Source organism: Amblyomma mixtum, chromosome 2 (assembly GCF_055824585.1).
Source record: "Amblyomma mixtum isolate Tamu chromosome 2, ASM5582458v1, whole genome shotgun sequence".
Classification (NCBI taxonomy): domain Eukaryota; kingdom Metazoa; phylum Arthropoda; class Arachnida; order Ixodida; family Ixodidae; genus Amblyomma; species Amblyomma mixtum.
In genome coordinates, this window is record NC_143013.1 from 108,160,467 (window position 1) to 108,177,467 (window position 17,001).

General features: G+C 48.1%; 1 protein-coding gene across 2 annotated transcripts in view; it reads right to left on the minus strand.

The window, feature by feature from the left end:
• The window catches only part of LOC149360509 (sodium-coupled monocarboxylate transporter 1-like), a 69,393-nt gene that overhangs the window by 19,086 nt on the left and 33,306 nt on the right, over positions 1-17,001 (minus strand). Inside the window, exons 3-7 of one of the 2 annotated variants that reach the window (XM_089572362.1) lie at positions 15,579-15,644; positions 14,917-14,968; positions 12,851-12,918; positions 8,089-8,246; positions 5,552-5,686 (exon numbers count right to left, since the gene is read on the minus strand). In XM_089572362.1, the coding sequence (XP_089428488.1) occupies positions 5,552-5,686; positions 8,089-8,246; positions 12,851-12,918; positions 14,917-14,968; positions 15,579-15,644 (479 nt within the window). Of the gene's footprint in view, positions 1-5,551; positions 5,693-8,088; positions 8,247-12,850; positions 12,919-14,916; positions 14,969-15,578; positions 15,645-17,001 lie in introns of both variants that reach the window. The other variant, XM_089572361.1, reaches the window with a different exon arrangement.

A 17,001-nucleotide genomic window follows, 5' to 3' on the forward strand; every position in this document is an offset into this window, starting at 1 on the left:
TTTCATTTTTTCCAGGAACTCTCCTGTACGAAGCATTAGATAACAAAAATTTACAAGAGGAACGCTAATAAACGTAGCAACATATTTTGCTGCAAATCCAGTAATACCATCTGAGCCAGCGGAGTATGTACTGCGAACGGAGTTTATAATGAAGAGAATTTTATCGTCACATGTCAGGGATAAAAATATTTAATGTACACATCCTGGGACCAGAAAAGAACAGGCTGATATTACAGCTGAAGGAACATTGCACAAAGTGCAATTTCCAGCACATAAAAAATGCGCATTGAGTTTGTCCGCAAGCGAGAGACGGCTGCAAAGGACTCCATTTACTTGCATTTCCGAAGGAAGAGGTTCTTGCTTCCTACCAATGGGATTATTGATGCCTTGCCACAGGGTTCTAGTGTTGTGCGGTGAGGAAAACTTCAGACGATAAAAAAGTGACTTTGCCTTTTTTAAATCCTTGTTTAACTTATTCCCATACTTTTTAAACTCAATAAAATACTATCTATTACGTATGTCAAGAAATCGTGAAAATAACTCATTTTCTTTTTTATAGGCTTCAAAAGCTGATTTCCATCAAGAGCAGATGATTACCAACAAGAGCTCGACCAAAAAGAGCCGCTCACAACTAACGACACTAGCGGCAAGCGTAGGAAAACAAATGTTGCTAATACTAAACAGTGGATGACCCATCTTGACTTTTTTGGTTATTTATCTTGTGGTTCTTGTTGTTCTTTATACCTGAGGTGTATTTACCGAAGTGTCGACAATAAAATTTTGAGGTGTTAGCGAGAAATCATTGAGGCTGAAAACATCGTGAGCCCAAGAAGAGCGCTGTGTCCGCACTCATTCCATATCACTACTTGTAGCAAGGATTTACGTTTCCTACCAGGAGCGGAGACATTGGTTCTTCGCGTGATTGTGTACTGATGTCTGTTTATCAGGCGTTGTTGTCCTTTTGTTTTTAAAGATTTGGGTACATTTCCCAAATTTCCAACAATAAAATCTCCAGTTGATACTCAGCGCCAGTGTCTCGTCTCCCCTTTGCACCCTTGTAAAGTCTGTGCTGTTTTCCTTTGTGACCAAACAGTGACCGTGTGAGAATCATTGAAGAGGCTCTTCCGGTCTGCCACAGCCAAAAAAACAGCTGTATGAAGCTCGAAAACGCTAAAAATTAGGGCTGAGCTTCCTATTCCGGGGCTTCTAAAGCAAGGTGGAAGCAAGAGTGAAAGCAGGTCAGGGGCTGGCGCGCATCTGTGGTGTGGATGTACGCTCTCATCTTCCCTTTGAGGCACCTCACATGTGGAAGAGGTTCAAGGTGCCTGCGCGACCGCGCGCACAGCAGCGTTCACAATATACACTTCTCACTTTAATGACACGTAAACTTGTACCAAAGAGATATCTCGTTATTTGTCAGAAAATGCGAAGTATATTGTTACGTGGCGGCCAGCCGAAGAATGAGGCGTGGTGAACGATGGCTATGAGATTATTTAAGAGGGCTCACCAGCTACAAGGCAACTCAGATTTGAACTTTTTCTGTCGATAGATGGCAGCACCTGAGTACCCCAAAAAGGAGGGAAGTTCTATTCCCCCTCCAGGTGTGTAAACTACACCGCGACACGAAAAAAAGTATTCGTTCTTCCGCGTACACAAAGTAGAGCCCAGAACTATCTGTAGGTATGCGGCCAAGGTTCCAGAGACCGAAGCACAAAAAAGTTGACCCCCCTCTCAAGCCATTGAGCACAGAAGGATGTGGGGGTCATACAATGGACCATTTCCCAGTAACCCACCAATTTAGCGTTTCTGGTTTGGGTCGCCTAAGCTTCCTTCAGTCTTTTCTGCGAAAATTCTTTTACAATGGTAAGGTGGGGTGACTGGTTTCGCCTGAGCAGACAGGTGTGGTCGGTTAAAATGGCTTGGTGCATCCGCAGGACATTACCCGGAAAAGGTTCCATTGTGTTGAACACCTATGTAGTCAGTCTCTAAATAAAAGGAAAGAAAGAAGCTCCTAGCACTGTAACGGACACGTGTCGTGTTCGTATCAGTGCCGCGCATCAGTGATTGCATCGCGCCGATGCGCAACAGTAATGCGCAGTAGGTTACAGCGTCCCGCTCGGCTCGCCCAGAACGCCGGCGCGCGTCCCGCTCGGCTTGCCCAGAACGCCGGCGCGCGTCCCGCTCGGCTTGCCCAGAACGCCGGCACGCGTCCCGCTCGGCTCGCCCAGAACGCCGGCGCGCGTCCCACTCTTAGGGGCATCAGTGACCACACACTAGGTCAAAAAAGTGCCCCCCTGAATTTTGTGAGACAGTTACTGCGTAATTTCCTTTCCTCAAATACAATTTTCATTTTCTTCATTACGGCTCCTCTTTATCTTCTTTCACTCCCACTTCCTCCCTTCCTCTACGGTGCGGTTCAGGTGTCCACCGAGATGACAGAGAATTACTGCGCCATTTCCTTTCCTCAAAAAGCGTTGCGTTCAAAGGGCAAGGCATCGCGCTGAACGGGTGGTGTTCCGTGGACTCCCTGGCAGCGCTACAACGCGCTGTCGCGTTCCACTCCTAAAGGCGAAGCTTAAGCCTCATTAATTAGCAGTTAATTAGTATGCAGGCATTAATCAGTAATTAACCATTAATAAGTGATTTGTCATCACTTAGTAATTAGTACTCAATTATATGTGACGCCACCGGTGCCACAGAAACAGCGAAGGTGGTGCGGAAAACGCTTCCGCCTCTACCCACTTTAGACAGTCAAAGTGCCCCCTGAAATTTTTGGTAATAAGAAAGTAAAAAGAAGGACCAGACGTCGCGTGTTTGCATAAACTCGATTTTAGCGAGTGAAGACCGGTTCAACTGCAGCGACACCAAGCTTCGAGCCTCGCATTGCAAGCGAGCAGTGGTAACATATCCAAGATTGAGGCACGCCACCGCTGCTTCGGAGATGCGACGGCGCAAGCAAAAACAATTTCGCGCTTATCCTTTCCCCTCCGTTTTTTCGGCTCGACAGCGTTTACAAGCACATCGGGGCAGGGAGGAGTTGAGTCAACCTACCCCTTTGCGCGGAGTTGACTGGTCCCGACTCCTGACCCGACACGGCGCGTTTACATGAACCCAGTAACCGGTTTTTGGCCGGATAACTCCACACACCTGCGTTTTGGTGCAAACAGTGCCTTACTGTGTGTGTGTGTGTGGGGGGGGGGGGGGGGGGGGGTAGCTTGTAGGTGTGGCCTTGCATCTCACTTCTTTTTAGCACCACCAGCTCGAGAAAAAAAGAAAAGCAGGAATCTTTTAGAAATACAGCCCAAGCAAGAAAAAAGGAAAGAAAGAAATGAAGTTCGTCCGGGTTCTAAGAAAAACGCATGCGCACGAACACAGACAAGCAAGAAGTTGGTGGTAGAGTGCAGTAGCGACAAAATATTCTGTCGCCAGATGGAGCCACGCCGCGCTAGTAAATTTTGGCGCGAAATTCAAATCCCCTCAGAAAATACATACACAACTTTCAGAGCCTGTAAAAGGCTAACACTAACTTCGATATGGATAAAAATCGTGTCTTAACAATCAAGAAAGAAAAAGGGAGGAAATGTTGCGGACGAAATTTTGATTTTTGGCTTGGTTTTTTCACGAGATGACATGAAAGACCTACATATCTAAAAGCACCATTTTTCTGGAACTTTGCGTCTAATTGGTAAAAAAGTGAAACTTAAACAATAAAATCTGCCCGCAACATTTCCTTTATTCATTCAAGAAGAAAACGCTGCCACAAACCTCATGAAAATCGAGCCATATTTAGACACGGTATAGCTTCTGAAAGTTCCCATGTATTTCCTATGGACACTGCCACTGGTGAACCCTCTTAATGGCTGCTGGCCTAGCGCGGGCGCTCCGTCCCGCGCCACTGCCAGCTTCGTCTTCGTCACACTACCCGGGGCCTCCGAGCGATCGTCCCGATCGGTGACGAACAGACGGCGAAATGGCGATGGTCTTGAGTGAAGGATCGAACAATATGTAGAAGATGGTGCAGTGCTGGCCGCCACGATGAGAAAGATGAGAGAATGAGTCCCGGTCCACGAAGCATCCGGGCCGGAGGGTGCCAGGAGCTGACGGCCGAGGTCCTTGGACGCACCGGATGGCAGGGACAGGGGGGCGGTGTCTTCACGTGTGGGTCTTCGGTATTGGGTCGGTAGGGTCTCGGGTCGGTCGGGTCTCGGGTCGGTCGGGTCTCGGGTCGGTCGGGTCTCGGGTCGGTCGGGTCTCGGGTCGTCGTGTCTTGTGGTCCGGGCGGGGGACGGGGCTGGGGTGAGCGGCGAGGTCGGTTCAGGTCGGACGGGCTGGGGTATGGCCGGGCGGCGCGGACCAGGCACTCACGGCCGACGTTCACGGCAGGCGCAGGACACCGAAGCTCCGGGACCAGGATGGCGATGAAGGGACCCCAGCACCTCACACCAAATGTTACGTGGCGGCCAGCCGAAGAATGAGGAGTGGTGAACGATGGCTATGAGATTATTTAATGGCTGCTGGCCTAGCGCGGGCGCTCCGTCCCGCGCCACTGCCAGCTTCGTCTTCGTCACACTACCCGGGGCCTCCGAGCGATCGTCCCGATCGGTGACGAACAGACGGCGAAATGGCGATGGTCTTGAGTGAAGGATCGAACAATATGTAGAAGATGGTGCAGTGCTGGCCGCCACGATGAGAAAGATGAGAGAATGAGTCCCGGTCCACGAAGCATCCGGGCTGGAGGGTGCCAGGAGCTGACGGCCGAGGTCCTTGGACGCACCGGATGGCAGGGACAGGGGGGCGGTGTTTTCACGTGTGGGTCTTCGGTATTGGGTCGGTAGGGTCTCGGGTCGGTCGGGTCTCGGGTCGGTCGGGTCTCGGGTCGGTCGGGTCTCGGGTCGGTCGGGTCTCGGGTCGTCGTGTCTTGTGGTCCGGGCGGGGGACGGGGCTGGGGTGAGCGGCGAGGTCGGTTCAGGTCGGACGGGCTGGGGTATGGCCGGGCGGCGCGGACCAGGCACTCACGGCCGACGTTCACGGCAGGCGCAGGACACCGAAGCTCCGGGACCAGGATGGCGATGAAGGGACCCCAGCACCTCACACCAAATGTTACGTGGCGGCCAGCCGAAGAATGAGGCGTGGTGAACGATGGCTATGAGATTATTTAATGGCTGCTGGCCTAGCGCGGGCGCTCCGTCCCACGCCACTGCCAGCTTCGTCTTCGTCACAATATGTTGAGACATACCGGCAGCCACATGTTACGCCTACTTAACTTTCTTTTCACGCTGCACACAACTCTAACAGATCTCAGAGTTTCAGCTCTGAGCGCAGTTGGTGCCCTTTTCTTCTTTTTTCTTCTTTTTTTCTTTTTGGTGCCTGTAACGCTTGTCCACAAACGAAACGATTGTGCCAAATTTAGCATGTCCGAAGCGGTTTGGGGCTCAATGTTTTATCCATCTGAAGTAGATAATAATTGTTACAGCATGGGCATCCGCCTAATATTGCCAAAGACGTCCGTTGGGGAGAGAAGAATACTCTGGTACGTGCACTTTCGTAATACCTTTTAGCGTCTTTGAGTGTCCGTGACGCAAGGAACCTTTGCACCACCATTTGGTCCAGGCACATCCGGTAGAGAGCGAAAGCCGCCGTGCCCAGCAGGTACGACCAAACGTTTTCATCGCGGGTCAAGTCGAAACTGTAACTGCAAAGAGGAAATGCTGTCAACATCTATTGGCATAGCATCTTTTGACAGCGATACAAGGAGAGTTTTGAGAAGTTTATAACTTGTTCTTTGTTCATTACGCATGGCGCCCTGGCACTGAAAAGAAAAAGCAATGCGCAAATCGACAAAGCCGCAACATCTGGATCGCGATTAGAACGCGCAATCTGCTACGCCTCTAGGAACAATATTTTAACGCGAAAATATTGCTAGTCCCGTTAGAAGAAAAGCTGCCGGCGGCACAAGTTGTGTCTGTGTGTGGTGTGTGCGTGTGTGTGCATCTGTGTCTGTGCGTGTGTACGTGTGCGTGTGTACGTGCGTGCGTGTGTGTGTGCGCGCGCATGCGTGCGTGCTTGCGTGCGTGCGTGTGTGTGTGTGTGTGTGTGTGTGTGTGTGTGTGTGCGTTCGTCTGTGTGCGCGTGCATGCGCGCGTGCGTGTGTGTGCGTGTGTGCAGGTGTGTGTTGTTTCTGTGTGTGCGTGTGTGTGCGTGTGTGCAGGTGTGTGTTGTTTGTGCGTGTGCGTGTGTGCGTGTGCATGCGCGTGCGTGCGCGCGCGTGTGTGTGTGTGTGTGTCCGTGTGTGCGCGTGAGTGTGTGCTCGCGTGTGCGTGTGCGTCTGTATACGTGTGTGAGTGCATGTGTGTATGCGTGTGTGAGTGCGTGTGTGTGTATGCGTGTGTGTCTGTATACGTGTGTGAGTGCATGTGTGCGTGCGTGTGTGAGTGCGTGTGTCTGTGTGTGTGTGTGTGTGTGTGTGTGCGTGCGTGTGTGAGTGCGTGTGTGTGTGTGTGTGCATGTATGCGTGTGTGCGTGTGTGTGTGTGTGTGTGCGTGTGTGAGCGTGTGTGTGTGTGTGCGTGTGCATGTGTGTGTGTGTGTGTGTGTGTGTGAGCGCGCGTGTGTGTGTGCGTGTACGTGTGTGCGTGTGCGTGTGTGAGTGTGTGCGTGTATGAGTGTGTGTGTGTGCGTGTGTGTGTGTGTGAGAGAGAGAGAGAGAGAGCCTGTGTGAGTGCATGTATGTGAGTGTATGCGTGTGTTAGTGCGTGTATGTGTGCGAGTGTGAGTGCGTGTGTGAGTGAGCGTGCGTGTGTGCGTGTGCGTGTGCGTGTGTGCGTGTGTGTGCGTGTGTGCGTGCGTGTGTGTGTGTGTGTGTGTGTGTGTGTGTGTGTGTGTGTGTGTGTGTGTGTGTGTGCGCGTGTTGAGTGCGTGTGTGTGAGAGAGAGTGCGTGCGTGTGTGTATGTGTGTGTGTGTGTGTGTCGCCCTTTTGTTTGCGCTGCCTGTCCCGAGGTGTTTTGAATGGCTAAGCAGGATGTCACTATTTCTGCCCTAAATGCGCGCAAACGAAGTAATACCGTCATTTATTGGGTGCGAGTTTCACAGCGCATCTCGAAAGCCTGAAGAAGGCCGGCATTCGGCACGGGTGATTTGTTTGGCGCGTGAGGCAATACAGAAGAAATTATGAACCCAGAAGCAAGACCCCGCTAATCTGTATGAAGGCGCTAGGAATGAAGTGGCAGTGGTCCTCAACCTTCACTGTCTTTCGCACCATCTTAAAAATTTTAATAACTTGTACAATGCAGACCGAGCTCCTTCTTCCCGAGAACGACGACATCGGCAGCTTTTGCGCCAGCATTAAAACGCTTTCAGAAATTAACGGTACGGACGCTGAGTAAGGTTATACAAATCACATTAAACCCTCTGCGCACATTGCGATGGTTCAAGCCACTGAAATTTCATGCGGAAGAAGTTACACAGGTTAAGCCGGCAGAGTACCAGATTAAGAATGCATGCCAGTAACTTAAACATATTCAATGCCTTTCATCTTTTCATGACTTCAGAGTGTAAGTGTACTCCGAAGCTCGAGCCCACAGAATCCAACTGAAACAGTAAGACAGCATTACGAGGGAGATCTCTGGAGCCCTTAGGAATGAAAACAGAGATGCGCATTCAAAGTTGCACCACATTAGTTCTGCACAATGAGGAGATGAACCCTTGCAGCGATTCGCTCATAAGGCACTCTGGGTGTTCGCGCAGGGAATGCATGCTCAAGTTCTGTGTTGCTTTCTTCCTGTCTTTTGTTTTCTTTTGGTTGGTTGGTTTATTGGGGTTCAACATCCCAAAGCGACTGAGGCTATGAGAGACGCCGTAGTGAAGGGCTCCGGAAATTTCGACCACCTGGGGTTCTTTAACGTGCACTGACATCGCACAGCATACGGGCCTCTAGAATTTCGCCTTCAAGAAATTCAGCCACCGCGTCCTAGCTGATCTAGTTATCAGAATAATAATAATTGGGAACCCGTCTCGCATGCCCAACCCTCTTATTAACCCGATTGCCCGCACGCGCAAGTAGTTTTAAACAAAGAACAGTAAAGTACTTACTCTGCTGCGTATTTCTTCACATCTATGTCACCCAATGGCTGGATTGTTGACTTCGAAGAGAAGGAGTCCATTAGTATTTTGGCGATGATGGTCGTCGGAGCGATCAAGATAAACAAGAACTGCATGCAGTCTGTAAACACTACACCGCGAAGCCCGCCCTGAAAAAGAGAGCAAATGTACAAAGCGATATCAGAAGTTTCGACAGAGTTCCTCTGCTTACAACTGCGGACGCTTTTGACTGGCCCAGCATTCTGGGAGGTAGCAGGATGCTTGGCGTATTTTTTCAAGGTGCACGAGGCGAAATTTTCATAGAATGACAAGCTTAAAGTACTCAAGGTTCCCATTCGCTATGAGGGACTCCGTATGTTGGGGGAGGGAGGGAGGGAGGGAGGGAGGGAGGGAGGGAGGGAGGGAGGGAGGGAGGGAGGGAGGGAGGGAGGGAGGGAGGGAGGGAGGGAGGGAGGGAGGGGTTGTAATTTCTACAGTTCGAAGTTTTTGAACATCTACTGCCTCACGCAACACACGGTCGTGCCGCAGACTCTGTTGATATAAATAAGGTGCACTTCTTGAGAATAGAACGCGGCATACAAGGTGTTTCATAGAGGCCCGGCACTAACTGTTAAAACTAGGGTTGTTCGGGCAAAGAAAAGCCTTCTGACTTGCATCAAAAAGCAGAAGAATCACGTTAACTAATAAAGTGATCAACAGTAACCTGTTAGTTAAATTTCGAACTATTACCGACAGACGCCTCACTGCTATTAGCAACTTTTTTGCGATCGCTTGTAATAGCCACGTCAGTTGTTTTAATTTATAAATGTGATTACGGACTACGCTTGCCGTTGTGCTTCAACAAACTGAAGCAATCTCTCGTGAAATTCGCAAAATACGCGCCTGCCCGGAATGCAGAGTGACGTCCATCAAAACGCGTCACTGGGTGACGCGAGTGCCACGTAACATTCTATGCCCCGCCCGCGTTGGGGCAACAAAGTAGCGATTGTGAGGGGAGCACCACAGAGCGGGCGGGGCAGATAACTTCACGTGGCGCGCGCGTCACGGGCTGTCGCGATTTGGTTGACGTTGCTTGGCGCTCAACGCATGCACGCGGTTTCACAATAGCGCAAGAAATGGCCCAAGTCCGTTGAACCACAAAGGCGCTGACCCTTTCGAAATTTTAAAAGCCAGTATTGCTATTACCAACGGTCGGCTGCAAGACACTGATTTCAGATCGGGCGCCAGTCGGTAATAGTGAGAAAGATAACCGTTTGGATTTAGTTGATCATTACTAGGCAAGATTAATGGCCTGCTTTCTGACGTCCGCAAACACTGGTATTAATATGACATAAAAAGCTTCTCGTTGCCTCTAGGGTCTAATGTAGCTAATCCGAGTAGACGTGCGAAATCATGTGTTTAGCATGATTGGCTGGTGTTTTTGCATTGCTGAGTCGCCGGCACTGCTGGCGATGATACTAGACTCAGATTAAGCTCTGATCGAGGTTAACCTGATCTAATCTCTTCGCGCCGCAGTTGGAGTTCATGAAGACGACAATGTGCAGTGCACAGCCGAGAGTGTGTTGAACTTTAACACGAGAGACGCGATAGGCTGCGGCGATAGCATAGTGCTCTCGTGCAGTGGGCAGTGAAGTTGAACGCGGGTTCGAAACCCAGTCGCTGCAATATTTATTTGTATTTCTGCATGGCTGCTGCTATGGTAGGCTAAGTTTTGCCAAGGTCGCCTTCAAGGTCAAGCTTCACACAAACATGGGGAACCGGTTAGACCTCGTGAAGTAGTGCTTTCGCGCTAAAACCGTATTTTTAAGGGTGGCGGGCTTTTCTGAAGCACCTGTCACATTGGATCTTGATGGCGCGAAATTTATTTGAAGAGTGCCGAATACTAATTTATTCATTTATTTTCTTATTTGTATGCCCCTAAAGGTCCTCTAGAAGAGTTTATTACATAGGGAGTGGCTCACGAAACCGCACTGTAATTGCAATATGTGAAAATGCAACAAAAACAACAAAAATAAAATCACGACAAAACACGTTGGCACCAATATCGCAAGTACGATCAAAGTTCGAACAAAACCAAAATAGCACAAAATAGAAGAAATCGTGCAAGTACAAAGAACTGAAATTAAGAACAGAAAAGCCAGCGCAAAAAAGGAAAGGGAAAAAATCATACACAGTGGATGTCTACTGAGGTGTCAAGAGTATGCCGGTAAAACTTAGCCTCCAAGCACCTAACCAAACCCTCAAAACTTGAAGTGGTTCCCTTAGAAACTGTCGAAAAAGTTCTCGCTTTTCAATCCATCTCCAGCCGTCGAATGTTTTAAGATCTGCGGATACATTATTTCCTTTCTCCAGACGACCTTCTCTGAATCTTGCTGTTAGGAGGTTTCTCCTTTACTTTCTCCCTCCCATTGCCATCTCCATACATGAGCAATCATGACCTCCCCCTCTACGCTGTATCGACCCTCCACTGATGTAAGAGCATGAAGTACGGTCTTTGTCAAAACTAACCAGGCTGCAGGTTTTTTTTCTAAGTCGTATATTAAAGCTATTATGCCAGCCCTCAACCTCTAAATATCTGTATGGTAAGAAGAACCCCTGTTTTCACCTTCAAAGAACTTTCTGACCTTCAGGGAGGCCATGCGGGCTCTGCTATACGAATGAGAAGCAAACCACGGAGCCTGGTTACTTCTGACAAAGACTGTACATGATAACGTTCGCCCCACATCGCTCTTGCATCTACCTCAACCGTCCTTCGTGCCCAGTGTTACTTTTTTCCTTTCTGTGCCTCAGCCACCACGCCGACTTAGTGGTTATGGCGCTCTGCTGCTGTCCCGAAAGACGCGGGTTCGATCCCAGCCGCGGCGGTCCAATTTCGATCGAGGCGAAATTCTCGAGCTAAGTGTACTGTGCGATGTCAGTGCACGCTAAAGAACCCCAGGTGGTCGAAGTAATCCGGAGCCCTCCACTACGGCGTCCCTCATAGCCTGAGCCGCTTTGGGACGTTACACCCCGCAAACCAAACAAAACTTTTCTGTGCCTCGAGCGCAGACCATCCCACATTTCTCCCTCAGCGGCGCAACCATATGCTTCTAAAGCCACCCTGCTGACCGTCACCGTCCGTATTTCACGTGTGAAATTGACGCCAGCTTCCTCCTTTAAAACAACCGGCGCAGCACCACTGCGAATTTCCGGGCTCCGTCATCCATTTTTATGTTCATTGCGTACCAAAGGAGCTGAGTGCTCCATTACAAACGCAATTCGTGTACTTGTTCCCATCGTCTATCTACATACTTACATACTTGTGCGGATTAACTGTACAAAGCCCCAAAGTCAACAAAGCAATTGTTTTCATCATTAAAAACCCTAACACACGAGTTTTTCATGACAAATCACAGTCTTGCATTTCCCACCTCTTCATGAGCTCATGTCCACCACAACATAATGCCCTTTGCCGCTTCCTGTATAGAAAATACCGCCGAAACAAATCTCTCTTGGTAGATGGCTTGTTTCCTACTGCACTAAACGCCGGACGTGTACACCAATTTTACAGCGCCAATCCACGCTAAACAGACCACTCTATAGGAATATAGCCGCCCACACTACAGGAATGCTCCTCAGGTGTGCATTTTACAGGAAACTCATTCTGTAGTCCCCCGGAGATACGGGCAGGCATGCGTCATCTGGGCAGATGCGTGAGTGTTGTCGAGAATGCACCCCCAAGGTTCTTGTGATTGAGAGAGGCTCGTTAGCCGGCGCTGTTGTGAGGATGCAATGCATCTATTGTGCCCTCACTACTCCGGCCGGGACGGGCGAAAATTATGAGAGATTTTACTTGCAATTTCCTAAGGTCCACCTCTTGCTCATTCCTGTCGGTGGGAGGGCACGCGGCTACCTCGCTTCCGACATACTAACGGGACCATTTCTGGAGCGGACTTACAACCCCTTTCATGGTCATGCGATTATCCTTGCCAAGCAAAGGAGCCCGCAACTGCTCTGACCGTATTCCTAATAAGAGGCTATCGTTTGTAGAAAAACTGGTGTATGTCAAGCGAGCTTCGACTAAACTTCATCGCAGTTCCAAGCTTCCGGTGTTTTCGACAACATGGAATGGCGCAAAGGCTATCTCAGCGCCAGGTGCGGCCGTGACGAGGGGCTACTGTGACGTTTAGTCGATGTTCGCGAAATTGCATCAATTTTTTTGCTTCAGTACGTGACGAAAATAACTTAATCATGTAATGGAATATGCATTCCAAAAGACAATGCTGAGAGGCGTGCGCAATGTCTCAGGCTGAGTGAAAGCGACTTTCAGAAGTTGGGCGCTCTTCACACAAAGCCGAACGGGCAAAGCGTCTGTGGCTGCTATTTTCACCTCACGTATTAATGCGTATGCACTAATCGTATTTCCGTTGTCTGTTCCCTTGTTTGTTCCCAGCTGGCCTAGCGCGAGCACTCCGTTCCGCGGCATAGCCCTTTCCCCGTCGTCTTCTACGTAGCAAAAATCCATGCTTTCGCTCTGATTCCAAGTTAGTATACATCCTCTGTAGTTTTTATGTCCCCATCTACAGCACTTGAGCGCAGGCTGCATCGTTACCCTTACCTACGCAAGAACAGCCTGCAGTTTCTTCCCTATCCTAAGTGCCTTGAACTACTACTAAGTTCGCAGAATCAGTAGTTGTGCGGGAAAAAGCGTCAAGGCTGACATCAAGGAACTGTTTTAACCAAAGTTCTGCTGAGTGGCACGCAACGCACTTACCAGAGCAGTGTAAAGGGTTGCTGACAAGCCGATGACGATGTTGCACCAGAACAGGGGCGCGTCCAGTGCTGAAATCATTGAGAAGACGCTGTTATAAACTCACATTAGCAGACTTACTAGCAGTCAACGACAAATAGTTATTAATCAACGCACACAAATGCTCTTTACATATATATGTAGAGCACGCAGTTTACTTCTTATGTGCCTTGCAGGAGGGCATGTGTTTGGTTATTCGACTTCAAAATGGCTAGTGTTCTTCTGGTATCGGCATATAACATTTTTTTCTAACTACTAGTTGTCTCGAAAGTAGTGGATATTTGTTTTAACGGCAGCAATACACAGAAGTCCAATGGTGTTCGATCCCTCGCAACGTGGTCCGATCGTTATTTTATATTCTCCTCTTAGTTTTGCCGAGAAGTGCTGATTTTACTCTTTTTCTCTCTTTATTCAAAGAATATTTTATCGGCTTTGATATCATTCAGTATTTTTATTTCTATTATATGACTCTATTCGTCCCTTTCCAGATGAGATGTCTATCTGACGTGTGTACACTCTATGTGCGAATTCTCCTAAATGCCAGTAAAAAGTGAGTAAGATGTCATCTAGCGCACTCCTTTTATAAAAGGGACTTTCATATTTATAGTGCAGGAACCGGTATGATTTCATACACCCCTCTCAGTTTGCCTTGCGTGATACTAGTTATGACACATTTAAAACGCTTCAACGACAGTTATTACGCATTATCCACCTTGTCACCAGAGAGGAGCTACTGATGGCCATGTTAGACCGTCGTACCGAAGCTATGTCAGTGTAGAAGATATGCGCATACATTTAAACTGGAGTCTAAAGTCTTTAGTTGCTGCTCAGCTGTCTATGAAGGCATACTTCATTCAAATAACTTGCAGGCTCCACATAGGAGTATTGTGAGTGGGGACTTATAATACAAAAAAATTTATTTGAAATCAATATTTAAACTGTGATGGCAGAGAATCAGATCAGGAGTGAGCATATAAGTAAACAAGAATAAAACTTCGTAATTGTTATACAACAGCAAAAGTCATTTCCAACAAAAAAGCAGAGCAGAAATGACTTGGCAGGCCCTATGGTTGTAATATTTCTAAATGTGGCCGGATATTTTTGTTAATTATGTCATCTGAAAGTCTGCTCGAATAGCTTATGGCACGTGGCAGGACACACCTGTTAAATGTTTGGTGCGACCGAAAATACATATAAAGTCCCTCTGATTATTTAGGCCATAAGATGTACACCATGGCCGTGATGAAGGCAGGGTGTATTCGGGCGGACTGTACATCATTTTGTGAAATAAGCAAAAAATTCCGATTGCTTGACATGATTATAAAGACGGAAGTGACAGCGATAACACAATGTTAGCCGCACTGCAATGGTGATTATAATCGCTAGTGATATAACTTGGGGCGCAGTTCTGTGTGTATTCGGTTTGGTTTATGGGGTTTAACGTCCCAAAGCGACTAAGGCTATGAGAGACGCCGTAGTAGAGGGCTCCGGAAATTTCGACCACCTGGGGTTCTTTTACGTGCACTGACATCGCACAGTACACGGGCCTCCAGAATTACTCCTCCAAAGAAATTCAACCGCCGCGGCCGGGATCGAGCCCGCGTCTTTCAGGTCAGCAGCCGAGCACCATAACCACTGAGCCACCGCGGCGGCGTCTGTGTGTATTCGAGACAACCTGTTAGATACGCTTGATGGGGCGACCGAATAGGCGATGAAAATTCTAGCTGTTGGCGGCCGAACGTCTGACAATCTAGTTCTCAAGTGTAAGACAGCGCGCCCTGAAGATTATGCTTTAGGCAACGCAGCCAGGGATGCGTGAAGAAATAGCAGTGCATTCTCCATGTTCATCGACCAAGGCAGGTTAGTCGTGAGAAGAATGTACAGATGCATGTACGAAACAAAAGCTGTTCAGCATAGCCCGCGTAAATGTGCACTTTCGTCGCCACGCGACCTTTAATGGCGGGGAATTTATTTGTCTGTAGTTGAGTGTATAAATTCATAAGGTTGAAATTTAACTAATTTAACTGTACCTGTGAAAAGCGTAAGGGATGCTGCAAAAATCGACATGGCTCCAACGCTCTGCTGCAATAAGAAAAAAACGTCGCGCATGTTAATACGTAGGGCGTTATCTGTAGCGCGGTCTCCTGCAAATGTTAGGCAGTCACGAGATACGAATGCTTCTAGAAGACTGTTGTGCTTTGAATGTGTGGTTCATACCATTACTGTCAGAATTTTCTTCAGTATACCTGTTTCTAGCCTCCACCGAGGTTATCAACCATTTCATAGCTCATAACTTGTACACAGCTTATTTTTCTACCCCTAAGCATCGTGGAAGTCTGCTAACCGCCGAGTTTTGGCTCAATCAGGCATCAGGATTGTAATACGTGGGTTTTGTGAGAAGCTACGCAATTGGTATGGTCACAGCGGTCGGCCTTATGCATGCAGCTGACGCAAAACTGATGTCGAATTACGTGAACAGCCCTTCGAATTTTTTATTAGGACAGAGATCTTACAAAATAAGAGAACGTGTACTACATGTGTGCATAAAACTCCAAAATACAGCGACTACGGCACACTTACTTTCCTTGGTACAAGTGTCGCGGCCTCACCGCGTGTGGCAAGCATAGAATCCATGTTTTAGAATTAAACAGAAGTCGTAAAAATAAAAGGCAGAGTTTTCTCGGATACTCACCGTTAGGAAGATATAAATGGCACATGCGGACAATGAAATGGGCGCGTTGAAGCGCATACGAAGGTACTGTAAAAAAAAGAAAAAGCTGATTAGTGGAACAAAGAAAAGCCAGCTTTAGTGAAGTCAAATTTTGGAGCCTCATATATGCGTCCTTACACAGCGGCGTGCTACTGTGATATCAAACGTTCACACGTAGTCAACAGAGTTTTTATTAAATGTTTCGAATTTGGGAGTTATGTCACCCTTGGCAACGCTTTGTTCCTCTTATTTCACAGCTTTCACAGGCCACCGGAGGAAACGCAGGTGAACTTCCCGCTGTGCCGACTTAGTCGAAGTAAGATTTTCAGACGGGCTCGTTGGTACATGATATATTTTCGAATCATTATCAGCCTGACTATACCGGCTGAAGAGCACAGACCTCTCCCACGTCTCTCCAATTAACTGTCTCCTACTTTTGTGCGCTAAGGGTGAGCGCTAAATAGACGCTTTTCTGTGAACGTCTATATAGCGCACAACCTTTAAAAAAAGACATAGGCGAGTGCGAACTGAATATTTAAACTCAAGTTTAAGCTCTTATTGAGGTTAAGCTCATCTGATCTGTTCGGGTCGCAGACAGAATTCATGAAGACGATGGTGTGCAATGCACAGCGCTAGAGAGTGGACTCTCACCCAGAATTCCTCGACAACTGGAAACACTTTATCACCGACTTCGTCTGAATTCTGCATATACAAACGGCTTGCGATACCGTTTTGGACAAACGAACAGTCCGCATTGTGACAATTGTGCCTCTATAGAAACTGTGGAACATATCCTACTTGTGTGCCCTGCGTATGCCAACGAGCGTGCGTACTATGAACATTGCATGCAGAAGCTCTGCCCAGTGCCCCTAACAATGACAAAGTTTTAGGTCCCTTAGCCTGCTTCAGGCACCAGAGACTTGCAATGAACTTTCTTTTTACATATTTAAAAGACATTGGACATCTTGATAAGCTCTAAATTCACTTGCACGTTACCTTCATGCATTCTTCATGCAGTGAACTTCGTCAGCCTATTTGTCGGACTATGCGCTCCATCATTCCATAGGTTACATCAATACTCGCCATTGCATCCTTAGTACCCATTTCATGGCCGCATTTTATCTTCGGGTTTTTTTTTACCTCTTCCACGCAGCTCTCCTTCTGTCTTTTTCTCCCAAATTCCCCTTCCTACGCAGAGTAGCATGCCAGCGATTTTTAAACGCCGGCTAAATTCTCTGCATTTCATTAAAGAGTCTCTCTCTCTCTCTCTGTGGCAGTTTAACGTGAGACGTGATCGGCTAGCCTTGTAATCTCGGGCAGTGCTCTGCGAAGCCAATCTGTTCGCGCCGCCACGGGTTCGACTCCCAGTCATGGATATTTATTTCATTTGTTTTTAACTCAACAT